This window comes from Tachypleus tridentatus, chromosome 13 (genome assembly GCF_004210375.1).
Source record: "Tachypleus tridentatus isolate NWPU-2018 chromosome 13, ASM421037v1, whole genome shotgun sequence".
Taxonomy (NCBI): domain Eukaryota; kingdom Metazoa; phylum Arthropoda; class Merostomata; order Xiphosura; family Limulidae; genus Tachypleus; species Tachypleus tridentatus.
The window spans coordinates 165134342-165154988 of record NC_134837.1 but is presented as its reverse complement, the minus strand read 5'-3'; the positions used below and the strand labels follow the sequence as shown (position 1 = coordinate 165154988).

Genomic DNA, 20647 nt, shown 5'->3' with positions numbered 1-20647 from the left:
AAAAGTAACGCATATTTCGTTTCTGACAAATTTATACATTTAGATACCGCTGACCCTGTATACAAAGTAACTTTTTAAGGCTCTTTAATATTATTAATTAATAAATAATTTGGTTTTGGAAGAATATATTTTGTTTCATTATGAATATTTCTAAGTTTGGTTGATTCTCACCGTACAAGTGAAGATTTTTGGTTTGTTATAAATAAATTTAAAAATTCTATTTTTGATCCGTTCTGAAATTATTAGTGTCTAGTTTCAATTGTTTATGAATACTAAAATCCATGGTTGGTTGAACTAGTATATTAAGTATCAATGTCTCTCTTATAAGTACTTTTAAGGGATTATCTCTGCTTATTTAACAGTAGGCCCGGCATGGCCAAGCGTATTAAGGCCTTCTACTCGTAATCCGAGGGTTGCGGGTTCGGATCCCGGTCGCACCAAAATAGCTCGCCCTTTCAGCCGTGGAGGCGTTATAATGTAACGGCCAATCCTACTATTCGTTGGTAAAATGAGTAACCCAAGAGTTGGCGGTGGGTGGTGATGACAAGCTGCCTTCCCTCTTGTCTTACACTGCTCAATTCGGGACGGCTAGCGCAGATTACCCTCGAGGAGCTTTGCGCGAAATTAAAAAAAAAAAAATACTTCACAGTAATTTACAAAGGTTTATGACTTGACGTAGTATTAACTAGTAAAGGTATAATTTTCATGTATTCTGAGCACTGCTAGTAAAGAATGAGTGTTGGTTGATTTTGAGAAAAACTAGATTTTTTAACCTCAAGTGTAACTGGAATTTGTTTTATTTAATTTTAAAATACTAGTAAAGATTTAATTATTACTTGTTAACAGAATTTGTAACGGTCTTTCTTTAGTTGATTTGCACTTTGTTTTTCAGCTGTTTTGAAACTTAACACCTAAAGAAGGGCACTGTCTTAGAGGTTGTAAACCTACTAAATAAATTATGTTGTATTTCTACTTTTTAAAAACTAAATGCACTTATTTCCGTTATCACTGCAGTTGCATTCTTTAATTTGTTAATGTCTGATTAATTAACAGGATTAGTAAAACTTTACGTTTGGTTAACTCACAAAACTGGAAAGACATTGTTTTATTATTAATCTTAATGACGGTAAAAGTTTCTTTTGAATGGTTCACATAATGTTAAACTAGAAGGGTATTCGGTAAAGCACATACCCCCTGTCACTCAGCTTTTTTTTATATTCGGCTCTCAAAAAACAAACAAACAAATGAAAATATGTCCGAATGTCCTTTGTTATCAAGGGACACAAACCATGTTCTACAGGACAATTAGGAATAATATTCTGCATACGTTTACTACGTTTCATAAAATTCTGAATATTTTTGAGTTATAGATCAAAACGAGTGGGAAACGTCGGTCTCTATGATAACAGATAGGGATTTTTTTTTATATTTTCGTGACCTTGACTCTCCAAAACAACTTGCTGACAAACACACACACACACATAGAATAAAAGCATAGCCTCGGTCCACGTATTCCATCAACTAGTTCTGGTATTGGGTTCCTCTATACATACCTTATACATTTCGGACACTAGTTCTTTACACTGAATACTATAACTGGCAAAAAATATATTGTTAATTATGACGTTGCTCGGCTAACTTATTGGAAGTTTATCTTTGTGAGTTTTTGTTTCGACTTTTTCTTGGGGCGATAAATCTTGCAATAGTGTGTATGTGAAACGATGGAACCAGGAGAAGCCTTTTTTTATGTGTGTCTTATTTAATTTGTGACATGAATAGTTTTCGACCTCTATTACATATGTAGCTCCTTAGCCTGGTATTGGTCGAAAAGCCTAGTCGCCATTGGATATTGTAGATGTAATATAGTTGACATTCTCTTCTTTGCTTTTACTCGTACGTTCTTGTCTTCCTCATAATGTGACTTTATACTTCACCAGCTTCATTCCACTCTCGATAGAGTCCAATCTTATTGGGTTTTAGACTTATAATTGTAACAGATTGTATTATGATAAAGTATTCGTTAAGTAACGAACAAAGGGTTGTGATATACTAAAATATTTATTTCTGTTCTGCGAAATAGTTATTTTTGCAACTTTGTATCGTTGAGCTTTCTTTTTGCTTGCAACGCTAAATTTTCTATAAGTTGATAAAGCATTTATTTTTGAACTTTAACCACTTATCTGTCTGCTAGATTCGAACGAGTTTCTGGTTACTATAGTTGCAATATAGTAAGGTCTTGACTACAAATTAATGAAATTATATACACTTAATATAAATTTGACTACAGAAGAATAAAACTTACAGTAATAAAACTAGACATTACTTCGATTGTTCTAAAATATCAGATGATGTGGAGGTTTAGAATCATCTTTACTACAAAACATCTAAGCTACAATGAATGTGCATAACATGAACTTAGACCCTATTTAGCCAGGCTATAATACGGAACAATATGCACATAATTTGATCTTTGTTTAAAAAAGGTAAAGCAATGATAGATGAACAAGACGTATAATGGCTAACTGCAAAATGACCAAGTTCCGACAGATGACCTTACAGATACGGCTTAGCCTTGACAACGATGATTCAATTTGTAACATGAATGTAAGCATATAACATGATTTTAGCTATAAAATAATCACGTTCGGAAGGATATTTGTATTAATTTAGCATAATTTTGATTAGAAAAAATTGAACCATTGACGATTCATGGTAAAGGTAAACAAGATCCTCCCAGGCTGAAACGGTTGTCCACAAAATCTGCTACTCACCTTTTGAAATATCTGATATGTTTACAAATACACAAGTATAGAGATAATGATTGATAGATTATTTCTAGCAGTGTTTTATGTGAAGAAATAAACACAAGATCGGCTATTTCATCCATCACATGAACTTTTCATATATGTTAAAACATTAATAGGAAATTATACTACCAGTAATACTGATTAAAACTAATATAAACATGCAATATTCTGGTAACATACTACTTAACATTATGTAGTCGTTGATAGCTAGACACACCAAAGGAGCAATTTCTTGTTTTATAATACTTGTCAAAAATAAATGTAAATCTGATTCCATGTTTCTGTTCCATGCAAGTTTCATGTTGTTTCTGATCACCTGGCAACCTGTTCTGTATAGTTTCTTCACAATTTAGAAAAACAAGATTGAAATTCCAGACATTTGCTGTTCTTGTTCCGATTGAATATCATTCCTGATCGTTTAGACCATGCGCAGAAGCAAAATGAAAACATAATGGTAGAGCCAAGCGACGCAATCAATAACCAGCAACGTGCCTTCGCTCGTGGCTTGACAACATGCCGTGGACACTCAGTTCAGCTCCGTATTGTTTTCGCTACTCTGTTTCGCAGAGATCGGTGTGCTCTTCTGTGTAATGTGCAAATATATACAAGAGATTACAATAGATAATATGTCAGACTATGATAAGCGACACGAGAAAGATAAGCCGGGTGATTTATGAACAGGTTACGAACTGAGAATAAAAATGTATAGAAGTAAAAAACACGATTGTTCCAGCTGGCACAGCAGGTGAGTTGAACTATACGTGTGGGTGTTCTAACATCATAAATCATGATATTTACCAGCTGTAACCTTCTACAGGTTGTGATGTAAAGTAGTAAAAATCTACCTTATATTGCATAATTTAAAAGAAAAATTAAACTACCATAATATTTTATCAACTTTTCTCTTAAAGTGTGAATTCAGTTGAAGTGTGTTTTTCTTTTCTTTGGTCTCATAGAGAAAATTTACTGAAAACAAAGAGTAAGTGATTATATCTTACATAACCATGTTTTGTCATCAATATCTTTAATTATGGATGTACTGAAGGGTTATTTCGTGGAATCTGATAGACCATTTACAATAATATGCTGTATAGATCAATAAAAACACAAGTTTAAAAATAACACATGCTGTAGATTTATAGCAAACCAAAAATGACATCAGCATTTAACTCTAGTGAACAGAAATATTTTATAGCTCTTATTAAAAATCGACTGTAGCCCGACTAAGTCAATATATTTCTTAGCTTTTGTTTACAGTCACCCGCTGATAAGAGCGATAAGTCTACGGATTTACAACGCGAAAATCAGAGGTTCTATTCCCCTCGGTGTATTCAGCAGATAGCCTATGTAACTTTGCTATAAGGAAAACACACGCATGCTTTTGTTTACGACACGTGTGTCACTAACAAAACAGAAATGTGTTTTGTAAAGAAATGCTCAAACAGCTAATTTTGCGTATAGTATTGCAGGGACGTACAGGCCCGGCATGGCTAGGTGGGTCAAGGCATTCGACTCGTAACCGAAGAATTTCGTGTTCGAATCCCGGTCGCACTAAACATGCTCGCCCTTTCAGCCGTGGGGGCATTATAATGTTACGGTCAATCCCATCATTCGTTGGTAAAAGAATAGCCCAAGAGTTGGCGGTGTGTAGTGATGACTAGCTGCCTTCCCTCTATTATCTATTCCCAGTGCTAAATTAAGGACGGCTAGCGCAGATAGCTCTCGTGTAGTTTTGCGCGAAATTCAAAACAAACCAAACCAGGGAGTATGTCGTAAAATTTTATCTTCTAAATTTTCCAAGATTATTTCTCTTTAAATATATTTAACTTGTATGGATAGTGTGAGAATACATTAGCCATAATACTATAACATATGGAATTCGTTAGTAATTTGTTGGTATTTGTACTTTCTCATTTTGTCATTAAAGAAGTGTAAGTGACAGAAGTTTAACGATATCAGCATGCTAGTTCTTTCAACACTTTCCATTGATTATCGTTCATGTGTGTTTGCAACATTCGACTCCACTTGGCGTCTCGCCACGCTAGTTTCTCTTTACTTTAACTCAAAGGAGAATCCTCTGTTGTTTTCAAAATAACTAGTGAACCTGTAACTGTTTTCAGACTAGAGTAATGTTAGGTTTGGTTAATAATGTGCCTTAATTGGACTGTGAGATACGTATGCCTTATAGCTAGAAACCTGCTTCCAATTTAAGGGCATGTTTATATTCTAAAAGTCAAGATAAGTAAGCACTATATACGATATATTTTTCGAGCCTTCTTAACTATTTGTCGATTCTCAAACCTGTGTTATTAGAGAAATACAGAGATCCCATTTGTTCTACAATTGCAGTCTAGTAGAGATGTTTCGTATAAAAGTTATTAATTTGATACTTTGGCCATCAACACGGCAGAAATATGTACACAGAGCACAAAGAAAGATCCGAAGAAGAAAAAATAAAGACTAAAGCTAATAAAAAATGAAATCAGAAGATAGAAAATTACTTCGTAAGAAGTATATGAAGGAAAAAAATATCTGAAAACTAACTTTTTACTGCATTTCTTCCTAGAAATGAAGCGAGAAAAAGAAAAATCTCGAAGTTTGGTATCATGAAGTTTGGACTTCACACTATATTAACGTTCTTTTACGCGCCTTAAATTATTAAAGTTATTAGATTATTTAAAAGAAGGAAGAGTTGTTTGTGTGTTTTGTGTTGTATCACTATACAATGGTAGTTGTGTTGTGTAACCCTCTGGTAACGTGTATTTTCATCACCGTCAGACGATCTTTAGAACTTAACGAAGTTAAATAATGAAAGTTCTCTAGGTTATACAATAACCACACGTAAAAGATGTGTTCGTTATAAACTTCCAATGTTCTTGAGTGAGTACAGAAGATGAGGAAATGGAAAAGAAAGAAACAGTGAGTTTAACCACACAATATAAAACCAAATGGAAACTTTTTAAGTTAAAGTATAAAAATACATATCCAGAATTTTTAATAAAATGTTAATTTTTATTAGTTATTTATTACCCTTGAGTTTGCAATAAAATATGTAATTTATAAACTCTGAGCATAATTTTGCAAATCTAGACAAGTTAACGATGTATAATGAGGAAAAAGGTTGTGAAAGTTAAAACTTCTAACTGATAATTTAATCAGGCAACAAATGAGTAGGAGGGCTTAGTATCCCATTAATTATTTATAAAGATTTAATTCATTTTCTTGTTTGAATGAGAGTTATGGTATTGTAGGTTAGAAATCAATATATACATTGTTACTTCGAATCATGATTTGGTATGTATATAAAGTAGAAAACTTGATTAATTTCTTTCATTTGACTACGATTTTCATATCCTGGTACGCTACCTACTTGGATATATGCAGCCTGTCAGTCTTGCTTTATTTACTTACAAGGATCATAACGCCAACCAAAGCAGGGATTGAAAATCGTTTAAAAATCTATCTAACTAATAAACTTTACTTGTTTGTGTACTTCATACTGAAACATTTATTTTTATTTGTATACTTCTTTTAATTTTTGTTAAAATTTTCATTTTTTTTCCTGTTTGTTTATTCAGTTTTTATACGTCCACGGAAAAGACACACTTATAAATTTTCAGTATAGCCATATTTCTAATAAATAAAGCTTTTAATAGGATTAAAATCACAATCACAAATTTATAAAATTTTAGCTTACAAGTATATAAAACTGCTAAAGTGACGATTAAATTTTCTAAAGTTGTGATTGTAGTTTTAATTCTTGCTCCATTACGTATTGTAGGAGGGCTCCTAATTGGTTTTAAAATTAATAGTTTTTAATATTATTGTTTCTTTACTTTTTATGTTGTATCCGTTTAAAACATATACTGTACCTTTAGAAACTGTGGTGTATCTCCTCATCAGTATTTAGCGTCATCTTTTGGGTTGAAAATAAATTTACGCTTATGCGTGATATGTTTACCATTTATAAAAAAAATGTATATATTCATCGGAATATCAAAGCGGATAACTACAGAACAGTCAAGTAAGTTGGAGAAATCTTGTAGTGATAGCCCGAGCCTTCTGGGGGCTAGCCCCCACTAACGTTATAAGGAAGGTTGATAGGTAGTAGATGAAAAAGTTGCTATTTTATAAATTTTGAATTGTTATACCGGATATGTTAATGACTTTTTAACGTATTATTGGCATGTACGTGCATAACATGTCGTTACAAGTACTTTGAATGTTTGATTTTTCACTTAGAAATTCAATAGGGTGGTCTTTCGACCCGTGAATTATTATTGGTAACTTTGTCGACCACAATAATTAAATACTATCGTATTTAATAATACTTATATTGATAGAGCTTCGTAGAGTCAACACCCTTTTGTATTCTTGTATTAATCACATATACTAATGTAATACAAAAAGGTTTGCAGAAATTAAGTATGATGTATGGATTGCAATGCTGAAAACTACAGAAACAAAGTAACAATGAACACACAGAACGATACAAAAAGCGTTACATGAGAAGCCAAATCTTTCCAAGAATAACTTTTATCTACAACTACATGTTGAATTCCTCTCAGTTGTACGAATTTAGGTTTGAGTAAAAGCATTCAAACTGAATAGTGTTATGCAGTTAATAACCATGATCTTGTAAGACTTACTAGTCACTATGTAGTGATTTTTTTAATGTTTTTTGTGTATTCATCCCTACTTTATTTCTGTAGTTTTTACCATTGTCATTCCTGTATCATACTTAATTTTTTTGCAAACTCTTTTCATGACTTTTTCGCTTTGCTTTTTCAACACTTTCACCGCTACAAGTTGATAAGTGAATATTTTGTTTTATGTTTATAATTCACTGATAATAAATATCATACCAATATTGTCAATTTCTCTAATTCTGGATTACAATGGGAGTCAAGTGAAGCTGGAATGTTTCCCCAGGACGGTACAAGTATTTCAGAGTAGTGAACCAAAGCTTCACCACAACTCACTGCATGTGCATAATATTTACTCTATCCCATATCAAAGTCATGTCAGTTAATTTGGGTTGGTTTTGGTTTGTTTTGAATTTCGCGCAAAGCTACACGAGGGAAATCTTCGCTAGCCGTCCCTAATTTAGCAGTGTAAGACAAAAGGGAAAGCAGCTAGCCATCACTACCCACCGCCAACTATTGGGCTACTCTTTTACCAACAAATAATGGGATTTACCGTCACGTTATAACTCCCCCACGGCTGAAGAGCAAGCATATTTGGTGTGACGGGGATTCGAACCCGCGGATTATGAGGCGAGTACCTTAACCACCTGACCATGCCGGACCCAGTTAATAGGGAGTATATCATACAAACTCAAAGCCATGAAGTATGATACCATTGATACATACATACAAAGCTGCCATGAAAAATAGACTACTATATAATGTATTGTTTCGATAATATAATTCAATTGTACTTCAATAATATGTTTACAGATCTGACATTTAGGTGAATACGTGATCCACATGACATTTTCAATATTAATTTAGATCTCATTTCTTTCTTTTTATTTTTACTGAAATTATTTTGGCAGATACCATGTCTGTACAATGAAAAGTCATAAATGGTCGTTATATAAGAACAATTTATTACTGCCTTCCAACGACCAGAAATGAAACAGTTATTTATGAAACACGGAAATAGTGTATGCTTATAAACTAAACTCGCTGCTAAATAGTAATTTTCATATTTATTATTTCATCGTGAAATTATGTATGTAAATGAACACACTAATTTTACTATTATGCAACCTGTGAAGCTCTCAATAATAGCAGTTAGATGCTCAAACAAGGCTATAATTCAACGTTATCAGTTATTTGTAAACATCATGGAGTAATAACTGAATGTGGTAGCCAATTTTCCTCAGCCCATCAGTGTTTAGTGACAGCATATTTTCAAGTACTCTTAAAATTACTTTTTCTTTTGTACAAAAGCCGCTGCAAAAACCTCACACTTTTTTTTATTTTCTTGGAACAGGAGACGAAAAAGAGAAAGATGAATAGTTTGGCTCTTTAGCTAGTTCCAAGTTCTCCACTTCTCCACTTTATTAACACTTTTAAATAACATTGGTATCTCAGAATTATGATGGTAAAGAGGTGCTCAAATGAGGCTATAACTTAACTTTGACAGTTATTTGTAAGGATCAGAGTAAAATATTAAATGCAGTGGCTTTTTGTTTTCTCGGCCCATCCCTATACACAAAATACTACCATCCTAACGATAAGTGCTTCATCAACGTCACTTACGAAAAAATAAGTTGATATGCTTCAAAATGGGAATATTTTGACATGTTATAAAGCACACGTTCAATGTTTTGGAGCAATGTAACAGACAACAACCGTATCAGAGAAGGCCTACGAGGTGACAGGCCACACTTTAAAATTGAGCACTTGGAGAGATCTGTGTAACTTGAATCTACCAAATTATTTAATTATACTCCTTCATGAAACTAATGAATTTTAAATCACGCGAAACCAACACAAAGCAGGTTAAGCCTATTTTTAGAGAACTGAAATGCTTTGTGCTACAGATTGATGAAAAGAAAAGTAAAAACAGTTTTCCCGGTCTTTTGAGAATGACAAGCTTGGTCTGTCCAACTATGTTGTTAATCGTCTGTGTATTTTAAGTTGTGTTTTTAGTGTTTATTAAGTCAAACCTAGTCATTCTAAAAGCTTATATTACTATATAGCAAAACTACTGACACTTAATCGACAAGCTGCACACAATGATGTTGGGATCGTCTCAGTCATAGTGAAACTCCTCTTGTCTATAATTTCATAGTCGAAAGCAGTTCTTTGTTGGTGGACGTTTAAAGGAAATTTGTAAAATGCTTGTAATGTCTGTCATGTGGAGTAGTTCTCTGAAGAAAAATTGAATCATTTACAATGGGCGTACTGATAAGAAAGTCATTCGGAATTTGCTTTGATGTAAAGATTGGTTCTCAGAATAAAAATGCCCACAGTGGCATAGCGGTATGTCTGCGGACTTACGAAATTAGAAACCGGGTTTCGATACCCGTGGTGGGTAGAGTACAAATTATTTGTTTAGAGTTAAGCACAAAGCAACACAATGGGCAAACAGAATCAAAACACAAATCTTTCATTTGTGCCATTGGATCTAATTTAATTGTGATGGACGATAATGTTTGTCTCCTCTGTGCACGTGCTAACTTCTAACAGGAAACTGTCTTGTGATAATGGACTTGCCAACATTTTCTCTCAATCACGTATCTTGAACCATCTCTAGCGACGAATTTTATTTCACTAATGTGACATAATGGATTAGCAGGGAAACACTTTAGTTTGGAAATGAACTCACTATTAAGATACATTAACATTTTGAGAACTTTAAATGATTTATACCTTTTGGCCTTGAAGTAACTTTACATACGTATAAACAGTAATGGAATTGTGATGTCAAAGAACCGTCGAGAAACTGTTCCATACTTATAGCGTAGTAAGTAGTGCTTTTATCTTAACAGAAACAATATATTACAGATATATTCGTTATTTCAAGCCAGATGTTAGCTTACTTTAAAACAATTTTTGGAGTTCTAATTTATTTTTTCCCGCATATATATATAAATGTTTGTATTATTCAGGATGTATACGTTACATAAAAAATAAAAAACGTGAAACAGATTTTCCAGTATTAAACTAAAACTATTATCCTATCTAAATATTCGATTATTTTCTTATAAAGTTTATTTTTGAAAACCACATAGTTCCTAGAAATAAAAACATGTATACTTTGTATAAGTAATACTCATTTTCATCCAAATGTGTTGGAATCAGTTTAACTGATGAGGTTATTAGATCATCGTGAAAGGTAAACTTGGGCTTAAATTGTGTGTAATAAAGATGTTTTCCCAATGAGTCAGTGATAGTTTTAAGAGCGTTGAACCCCAAAATCTGGGTTTTGATTCCTCATGGGGAACAGAAAGCAGGTAGCTTAAAATAATGTTAGAAACGCAATCTCTTTATTAAATCAAATTTCTATACTGTAGTATTTCGTGTTACTGCTACAATTGAAAATATGCTTTATTGTCAAGTTTTATATTGTTTTATAGTTATATGAAGTTAAGCACAAAAATACACAACCATCTAACCATGGGTATCCAAATCCGGTTTGTAGCGTTCTAAGTCCGCAAATATTCTGCTGTGCCACTAAATGATTTTTCAGGCTGGAACGTTCTTTCGTAATATTTATTAAAGTTAACTAAAATAAAATGTATAACAGCAATGGTGTCAGAAATATCATGAAGTCGAATATCATAACTTTCTTTTACTGCTTTAACTGAAATTCTAGTTTTATTATCGAATATCATAACTTTCTTTTACTGCTTTCACTGAAATTCTAGTTTTATTATCGAATATCATAACTTTCTTTTACTGCTTTCACTGAAATTCTAGTTTTATTATCGGTAATATTTCTTTATATAACCAAACTTTCATTAAATTAAATAGTCTAACTTACAGTTGAAATATTCAAAATCATTAAAAAATATAAGTTACAGGAAAGTATTTTAAAAGTCTGTAATAGATAATTTATACATTGTATTAAATACCTTTGATGAAATAACTGCTATATTTCAAATATATTTTGAATTTTATTCAGCGATTGTTAATTTTTCTGTGTTAAAATTTACTAATGAAACCTTAAACAAATAAAAGCAATTTTTTCTTGCCCTTTGTACTAAGAGATTAGAAATTTATAACTTGATAATTGTTTCTAATGTCACAGCGGAATATATGCAGCCTTACAACACTAGAAACCGAGTTTCGATACCTGTGGTAGGCAGAGCCCAAATATCTCATTGTGTAGTTTCGTGTTTAACTTCTTTCTTTTTTTTAATTTTCCTTTTAAGTCTTCGAGTGAGATAGTTTTAACTCTCCGTTACGATCAACTATATTTAATATTATAAAATTGGTGTCAATCCAGATGTGTGAATTTATAATTTTTCTCGGATTCTTTGAATTTTTGTTCAATGTTATCTTGATAATTGTCAATATATATATCTTCAGTTAAGTAATTAACCAGTATTTATAAATGGTGTCATTAATAGAATGATGCGATTCAGTTTAAATCAACTATTCTAGTAAAATGTCTGTGATAGTGAGAACTTTATCGTAGTTAATATAAACTTTCATAAAATTATTATCAAGTTTGCTTACTTTTAAATTTTGATATATCAGCCAGTTGATGTTCCTCATATAAATTACTAAACTCGAAAGAAATGTTTTTCTTTTTCACAAAAGAATCCTTGAATACAAATCGTATCATTCCTTTGAAGAAATGTTGATGGTTAGTTCTGTAATAAATGTTCGTTTCTGTTCCTATTTAGTATTTTTATTGCTCGCGGTATTCAGCGGTAGGCTAAAATTCGAGATTCGATCCCTGTGATGGATAAGGCATATATGACCCTTTATGTAGTTTACACTTTAAAAACATAAACAAGTATTTTATTATTTTTATATAACTATTTTAATCTTTTATATAGGAGACAAATATCTTTAGTGTTTTATTTCTATATATTGTACTATATTAGGTACTAGAGTTCCCGCTACATGGAGTTTCTGAACTTAACGGCTATACTGTATTTCATTACTTATTTCCAACTACATCGTATCTAGCAGCAGTGTTTGTATCAAATAAATGTTGTTATATACTTGATATAATTTTCTTAGATCTTTAATTGTTGTTTTCGTACCTGCGTGTGGGCATTTACTATGTACTTGTTGATACGTGTCAGTATCGTATCTGAGTAGCACTGCGTTTGTCCTTGTATAGGTAAATATGTGTGTGTGTGTACATATATATGTATGTATATATGGTACTTACAGGGAAGTCTGCAATGTACCTAACTTCCATTTTTGTACTAGGAGATGTTCGTCTAATACGAGAGTTGTCCGAAAAGTTTGTGGGCCGAGCTATGAAAAACAACAAAATAAAACAGGATTATGTTATTTTTTTCTGATAAATATTAAGTTAGAATATTTTAATGAGTAAATAACAAGCTTATTTTGTTGTTGTTGTGAATTTTCTAAAGAAAGAAATGAGCAATATTAAACATCATATATTAGATCGAACTTCATATTAATAAACTATTTTGTTAAACGGAAGTGAGCACTACAATAATTGACCAGACAATGGGAGCAGTATTTGCTCTGGCAAGTTCAACTGTGAAAATGTGTTACAGTAGCATCCTTACTAAACAACTTGCATCAAAAAATTCAAGGAAGGAAAAGAGGGTTGCTCCAAAAAGGTGTGTTCTTCCATTAGAACAATGTGCTCGCATATCAGATATTGCTTTGAACGATGTTCACGATGCTGGCTTCGAATTATTCAGTTACCCCACCTTAGTCATGGATTTAGCTTCAAGTCATTTTTTTTTCTATACCCTAACCTTAAAACTTTCTAGTAGGTTGAAGTTTTCAGAGTAACGATGAGCACGTAAATAACCATCCAGTCGTGGGTTGAAGACCAGTAAGAAGAGTTATTGCTCCCTGCCAGTACAGCGGTAAGATTGAAGACCAGTAAGAAGAGTTATTGCTCCCTTCCAGTACAGCGGTAAGATTGAAGACCAGTAAGAAGAGTTATTGCTCCCTGCCAGTACAGCGGTAAGATTGAAGACCAGTAAGAAGAGTTATTGCTCCCTTCCAGTACAGCGGTAAGATTGAAGACCAGTAAGAAGAGTTATTGCTCCCTGCCAGTACAGCGGTAAGATTGAAGACCAGTAAGAAGAGTTATTGCTCCCTTCCAGTACAGCGGTAAGATTGAAGACCAGTAAGAAGAGTTATTGCTCCCTGCCAGTACAGCGGTAAGATTGAAGACCAGTAAGAAGAGTTATTGCTCCCTGCCAGTACAGCGGTAAGATTGAAGACCAGTAAGAAGAGTTATTGCTCCCTGCCAGTACAGCGGTAAGATTGAAGACCAGTAAGAAGAGTTATTGCTCTCTGCCAGTACAGCGGTAAGATTGAAGACCAGTAAGAAGAGTTATTGCTCCCTTCCAGTACAGCGGTAAGATTGAAGACCAGTAAGAAGAGTTATTGCTCCCTGCCAGTACAGCGGTAAGATTGAAGACCAGTAAGAAGAGTTATTGCTCCCTTCCAGTACAGCGGTAAGATTGAAGACCAGTAAGAAGAGTTATTGCTCCCTGCCAGTACAGCGGTAAGATTGAAGACCAGTAAGAAGAGTTATTGCTCCCTTCCAGTACAGCGGTAAGATTGAAGACCAGTAAGAAGAGTTATTGCTCCCTGCCAGTACAGCGGTAAGATTGAAGACCAGTAAGAAGAGTTATTGCTCCCTTCCAGTACAGCGGTAAGATTGAAGACCAGTAAGAAGAGTTATTGCTCCCTGCCAGTACAGCGGTAAGATTGAAGACCAGTAAGAAGAGTTATTGCTCCCTGCCAGTACAGCGGTAAGATTGAAGACCAGTAAGAAGAGTTATTGCTCCCCGCCAGTACAGCGGTAAGATTGAAGACCAGTAAGAAGAGTTATTGCTCCCTGCCAGTACAGCGGTAAGATTGAAGACCAGTAAGAAGAGTTATTGCTCCCTTCCAGTACAGCGGTAAGATTGAAGACCAGTAAGAAGAGTTATTGCTCCCTGCCAGTACAGCGGTAAGATTGAAGACCAGTAAGAAAAGTTATTGCTCCCTGCCAGTACAGCGGTAAGATTGAAGACCAGTAAGAAGAGTTATTGCTCCCTGCCAGTACAGCGGTAAGATTGAAGACCAGTAAGAAGAGTTATTGCTCCCTTCCAGTACAGCGGTAAGATTGAAGACCAGTAAGAAGAGTTATTGCTCCCTGCCAGAACAGCGGTAAGATTGAAGACCAGTAAGAAGAGTTATTGCTCCTTCCAGTACAGCGGTAAGATTGAAGACCAGTAAGAAGAGTTATTGCTCCCTGCCAGTACAGCGGTAAGATTGAAGACCAGTAAGAAGAGTTATTGCTCCCTTCCAGTACAGCGGTAAGATTGAAGACCAGTAAGAAGAGTTATTGCTCCCTGCCAGTACAGCGGTAAGATTGAAGACCAGTAAGAAGAGTTATTGCTCCTTCCAGTACAGCGGTAAGATTGAAGACCAGTAAGAAGAGTTATTGCTCCCCTGCCAGTACAGCGGTAAGATTGAAGACCAGTAAGAAGAGTTATTGCTCCCTTCCAGTACAGCGGTAAGATTGAAGACCAGTAAGAAGAGTTATTGCTCCCTGCCAGTACAGCGGTAAGATTGAAGACCAGTAAGAAGAGTTATTGCTCCCTGCCAGTACAGCGGTAAGATTGAAGACCAGTAAGAAGAGTTATTGCTCCCTGCCAGTACAGCGGTAAGATTGAAGACCAGTAAGAAGAGTTATTGCTCCCTGCCAGTACAGCGGTAAGATTGAAGACCAGTAAGAAGAGTTATTGCTCCTCCAGTACAGCGGTAAGATTGAAGACCAGTAAGAAGAGTTATTGCTCCCCGCCAGTACAGCGGTAAGATTGAAGACCAGTAAGAAGAGTTATTGCTCCTTCCAGTACAGCGGTAAGATTGAAGACCAGTAAGAAGAGTTATTGCTCCCTGCCAGTACAGCGGTAAGATTGAAGACCAGTAAGAAGAGTTATTGCTCCCTTCCAGTACAGCGGTAAGATTGAAGACCAGTAAGAAGAGTTATTGCTCCCTGCCAGTACAGCGGTAAGATTGAAGACCAGTAAGAAGAGTTATTGCTCCCTTCCAGTACAGCGGTAAGATTGAAGACCAGTAAGAAGAGTTATTGCTCCCTGCCAGTACAGCGGTAAGATTGAAGACCAGTAAGAAGAGTTATTGCTCCCTTCCAGTACAGCGGTAAGATTGAAGACCAGTAAGAAGAGTTATTGCTCCCCGCCAGTACAGCGGTAAGATTGAAGACCAGTAAGAAGAGTTATTGCTCCTTCCAGTACAGCGGTAAGATTGAAGACCAGTAAGAAGAGTTATTGCTCCCTGCCAGTACAGCGGTAAGATTGAAGACCAGTAAGAAGAGTTATTGCTCCCTTCCAGTACAGCGGTAAGATTGAAGACCAGTAAGAAGAGTTATTGCTCCCTGCCAGTACAGCGGTAAGATTGAAGACCAGTAAGAAGAGTTATTGCTCCCTTCCAGTACAGCGGTAAGATTGAAGACCAGTAAGAAGAGTTATTGCTCCCTGCCAGTACAGCGGTAAGATTGAAGACCAGTAAGAAGAGTTATTGCTCCCTGCCAGTACAGCGGTAAGATTGAAGACCAGTAAGAAGAGTTATTGCTCCCCTGCCAGTACAGCGGTAAGATTGAAGACCAGTAAGAAGAGTTATTGCTCCCCGCCAGTACAGCGGTAAGATTGAAGACCAGTAAGAAGAGTTATTGCTCCCTTCCAGTACAGCGGTAAGATTGAAGACCAGTAAGAAGAGTTATTGCTCCTGCCAGTACAGCGGTAAGATTGAAGACCAGTAAGAAGAGTTATTGCTCCTCCAGTACAGCGGTAAGATTGAAGACCAGTAAGAAGAGTTATTGCTCCCTGCCAGTACAGCGGTAAGATTGAAGACCAGTAAGAAGAGTTATTGCTCCCTTCCAGTACAGCGGTAAGATTGAAGACCAGTAAGAAGAGTTATTGCTCCCTGCCAGTACAGCGGCAAGATTGAAGACCAGTAAGAAGAGTTATTGCTCCCTTCCAGTACAGCGGTAAGATTGAAGACCAGTAAGAAGAGTTATTGCTCCCTGCCAGTACAGCGGTAAGATTGAAGACCAGTAAGAAGAGTTATTGCTCCCTGCCAGTACAGCGGTAAGATTGAAGACTAGTAAGAAGAGTTATTGCTCCTTCCAGTACAGCGGTAAGATTGAAGACCAGTAAGAAGAGTTATTGCTCCCTGCCAGTACAGCGGTAAGATTGAAGACCAGTAAGAAGAGTTATTGCTCCCTGCCAGTACAGCGGTAAGATTGAAGACCAGTAAGAAGAGTTATTGCTCCCTGCCAGTACAGCGATAAGATTGAAGACCAGTAAGAAGAGTTATTGCTTCCTTCCAGTACAGCGGTAAGATTGAAGACCAGTAAGAAGAGTTATTGCTCCCTGCCAGTACAGCGGTAAGATTGAAGACCAGTAAGAAGAGTTATTGCTCCCTGCCTGTACAGCGGTAAGATTGAAGACCAGTAAGAAGAGTTATTGCTCCCTGCCAGTACAGCGGTAAGATTGAAGACCAGTAAGAAGAGTTATTGCTCCCTGCCAGTATAGCGGTAAGATTGAAGACCAGTAAGAAGAGTTATTGCTTCCTTCCAGTACAGCGGCAAGTCTACGGAGTTGCAACGCTAAAATCAGGGTTCGATTCCCATCGGTGAGCTCAGCAGATAGCCCAATGTGACTTTGATATAAGAAAACACAAAAAGAGTTATTTCAGAAGGGCATAATGGTCTTAGAGCAGCATTGGCCCAAGTGTATAGACTCGGGAGGATTTTATGTTGAAAAATAAATCATAGTTGAACTAGTAACTCTTTCCTCTATAACTCTGTCATGAATTTTTAACATATTCCTCATATATCTAACTACAGTATTGCACTTCTGAGGACATCTATATAATGTATATTATTTTATTTTTCGAGGGGCATTATTTTCCAGTTTCCGTTTCTGTCGTTGTGTAAATATCTGTGTGATGTATCTAACTTTCGTTTTTGTGCTTTTAGACGCATGCCTGTGATGTAATTTACTTTCGTTTCTGTGCTTGTTAGCATGTGTCTGTGAAGCAACATACTTTCGTTTCTGTGTTTGTAGAAACAAGCCTAATGTTTGGAAGTTTATTTACTGGGAGAGACGTGTCTGTAAAGACTCCAACTTTCGTTTCAGTACTGGTATAGACCTTTGTAATATATCTAACTCACAGTTCTAATTCTGTAGGGTACTGTCTGTAATGTCTCACTTGTTTTTGAAGTTTCTATGATGTTTTAATTTCCTTTTCTTTTTACTTGGAGAGACTTGTCTACAATAAATCAAATTTTCTCGTGCATGTAGATGTATATCGGTAATGTATCAAACTTTCATTTTTATACTTCCAAAGAGACGTTTGTATTGATTCTGTAGTTCTTACCCATGAGGTGTAGTATTATTTGAACCAAAAATAATTTTAAATCTACAAGCTTTCCGGCCTCAACTTTGAGTCTAAATAGTTTATGAACATACATGCAGTATATTTTCATAAAAATAATGTAACACAGTATTCAATGCCACATTATGTACCTCATCATATTTATTACAGCAAACAACGGTACGGAAGCTTTTACAGAATGAAGTTGTACGTAAGTGCACATTTGATGAAAGTCTATTCAGTAAACATGTGATTCCACTGTCATGATTCATCTTGTTTGCTCAAAGCAGCATGAAGTAATTTTACAATAATGTGGATAAATAACATTGTTAAACGTTCCTTGTCATTACTTGTAATCGGGCTAATAAATAGGGGGATAAAGATATTTAAGCATGATACCACGTACAATATGTAATATATAGTACTACTACACATTTCTGAAAAAAAGCATTATTTAATAGCGGGAAAGAAGCATCGGTTAACCACGCGAGGAGTGAGTATCGTGTTAAATGGAGTTTCGATTTTGTAGACTGTAATACAACTTCTCATAGTTAGAATTAGTTCTGTTTCTGTGTTTGTTTGTTTTTTCGTAATGACTGTATATCTTATCTAGCATTGCTGTAAGACAGAAACAGAACTATGAACAACATTTTCCCGAAATACTAAATAAAGTTTCAGTTGTCTCGTGTGAATTGGCCCGGCATGGCCAAGTTGGTTAAGGCGTTCGACTCCTACTCCGAGGGGTGCGGGTTCGAACCCCCATCACACCAAACATGCTCGCCCTTTCAGCCGTGAGGGCGTTATAATGTAACGGTCAATCCCACTATTCGTTGGTAAAAGAGTAGCCCAAGAGCTGTCGATGGGTGGTGATGACTAGCTGCCTTCCCTCCAGTCTTACATTGCCAAAGTAGGGACAGCTAGCGCAGATAGTCCTGGTGTAATTTTGTGTAAAATTTCAAAAAACAAACACACCAAACTCGTGTGAATTTCCTTTCTCCACATTTCCAAAGTATTATTAATGTAGTATAGATCATAACACACTTACACTTCAAATTTATACACTGAGTAAAATTCACGGTATCTTTCCATCATATCACTCGGTTATTAAACTAACGCCTAAAGTAAAAAATTTAAATTTATTATATTAATATCTTAGAGTAAACGTTATACTTAGTAAACTAATATTGTAGAACGAAAGTCACTTCATAACATAATACCCTTCAGCATAACGTACACTTCAAGAACTAATACCCTAGAGTAAAAATATGCACTTTCTAAGCTAATATTTTAGTGAATTAATATTCTAGACAATCGAAGGTTAGGTTTTGTTTTACATGTTTACAATTGAAGTTATAATGACAGTTGTTTTCTAACGCTCGAGGGTAAAAGCGACATTTATTTTACACCACAATATTTAATACTTTATCAATAACGATGAAACTGACAACCCGGTACCTATACGAAAATAATTATCTTTGGTACATTTACGTTAGATTTTCTCGAACACCACTTGACATCTTAACGACATCAGTTGAATTCTACAACACACAGAGCTGGAAGTTAATACCCTGAAAGCGACATTAAAGATGAGAGAAAAAGGCTTCTTTGTGGCAGTCAGTATTTTTTCTTCTAATCAAGAATCATCTGTTAGTAACGGTAAAGAATCGACATACTAACAAAGAAATCTATGAGTTTTTGAGATTAAGAAACACATTGATTATAGAAACCAAAACTATTAGCTCAGGAAAATCTAGATACACTTCCAGATTAAGACTTCCAACATAGTGTTACTACATAAACCAATACCTGTGACCAGCAGTGAAAACGTATGGGATATCGGAGTATAACAGCAAAGTTTAAGCAGTTTTTTTTCCATGTGACAACTGAATTGTATATAACAATATTTTGTAAAGCTGCAAAAGTCTTATTAACTGAATTCTATCGATAGCTAACCCGTCATTATTTCTAATTTATTTTATTTTATTAGATAGAATACCAATTTCAGAGTTAAACAACCTGTCACGGAAACATAAATTTAAAACGTCTGTGTTGTTCTCAAACTTTGTGTCAGTTAGCTACAACTGTATTTTCGTTACCATGGTAACCGTGTGCTTCAGTTAACAAAGCACTGCAGCATACAGTGGTAAATTCACTTTTTTTATCGACTATAAAGTGAAGAAAACATTTAGTATTCTTAATGTTTGTCAAATGTACGAGTGGCTTACGATGAACATATAAGAATCTACGTATAAAGGTTATTCTTAGTATTCCTGTAGAGTTAACAGAATTAATATTTCCGGCACATTATTAACAAATATGCTTACGTAGATATTTCAATTTGTATGAAGATTCAGTTAATAGATTTTAACGACAAACTCATGTTCAACCAGAAAATGGTAGACATGTTTCACAGTGTCTTCCACCTATACACTGATATAAAGTTAGCTTGCTTTTCGGCCCGGCATGGCCAAGCGTGTTAAGGTGTGCGACTCGTCTGAGGGTCGCAGGTTCGCATCCCGGTCGCGCCAAACATGCTCGCCCTTTCAGCCGTGGGAGCGTTATAATGTGACGGTCAATCCCACTATTCGTTGGTAAAAGAGTAGCCCAAGAGTTGGCGGTGGGTGGTGATGACTAGCTGCCTTCCCTCTAGTCTTACACTGCTAAATTAGGGACGGCTAGCACAGATAGCCCTCGAGTAGCTTTGTGCGAAATTCAAAAACAAACAAACAAAACAAATAGCTTGCTTTTCTCACACATTGAACG

The 20647-nt window shown here is 35.2% G+C and overlaps 1 protein-coding gene across 4 annotated transcripts in view; it reads left to right on the top strand.

Annotated features, from left to right (window-relative positions):
• Positions 1-20647, top strand: part of LOC143237656 (neuron navigator 2-like) — a 120972-nt gene that overhangs the window by 14220 nt on the left and 86105 nt on the right. Inside the window, exon 1 of one of the 4 annotated variants that reach the window (XM_076477149.1) lies at positions 3337-3552. The exons of the other annotated variants lie outside the window; for them this stretch is intronic. Within the exon in view, the coding sequence (XP_076333264.1) occupies positions 3509-3552 (44 nt within the window). The 5' untranslated portion in view covers positions 3337-3508. Of the gene's footprint in view, positions 1-3336; positions 3553-20647 lie in introns of those variants that run through there. 4 annotated transcript variants of the gene reach the window in all.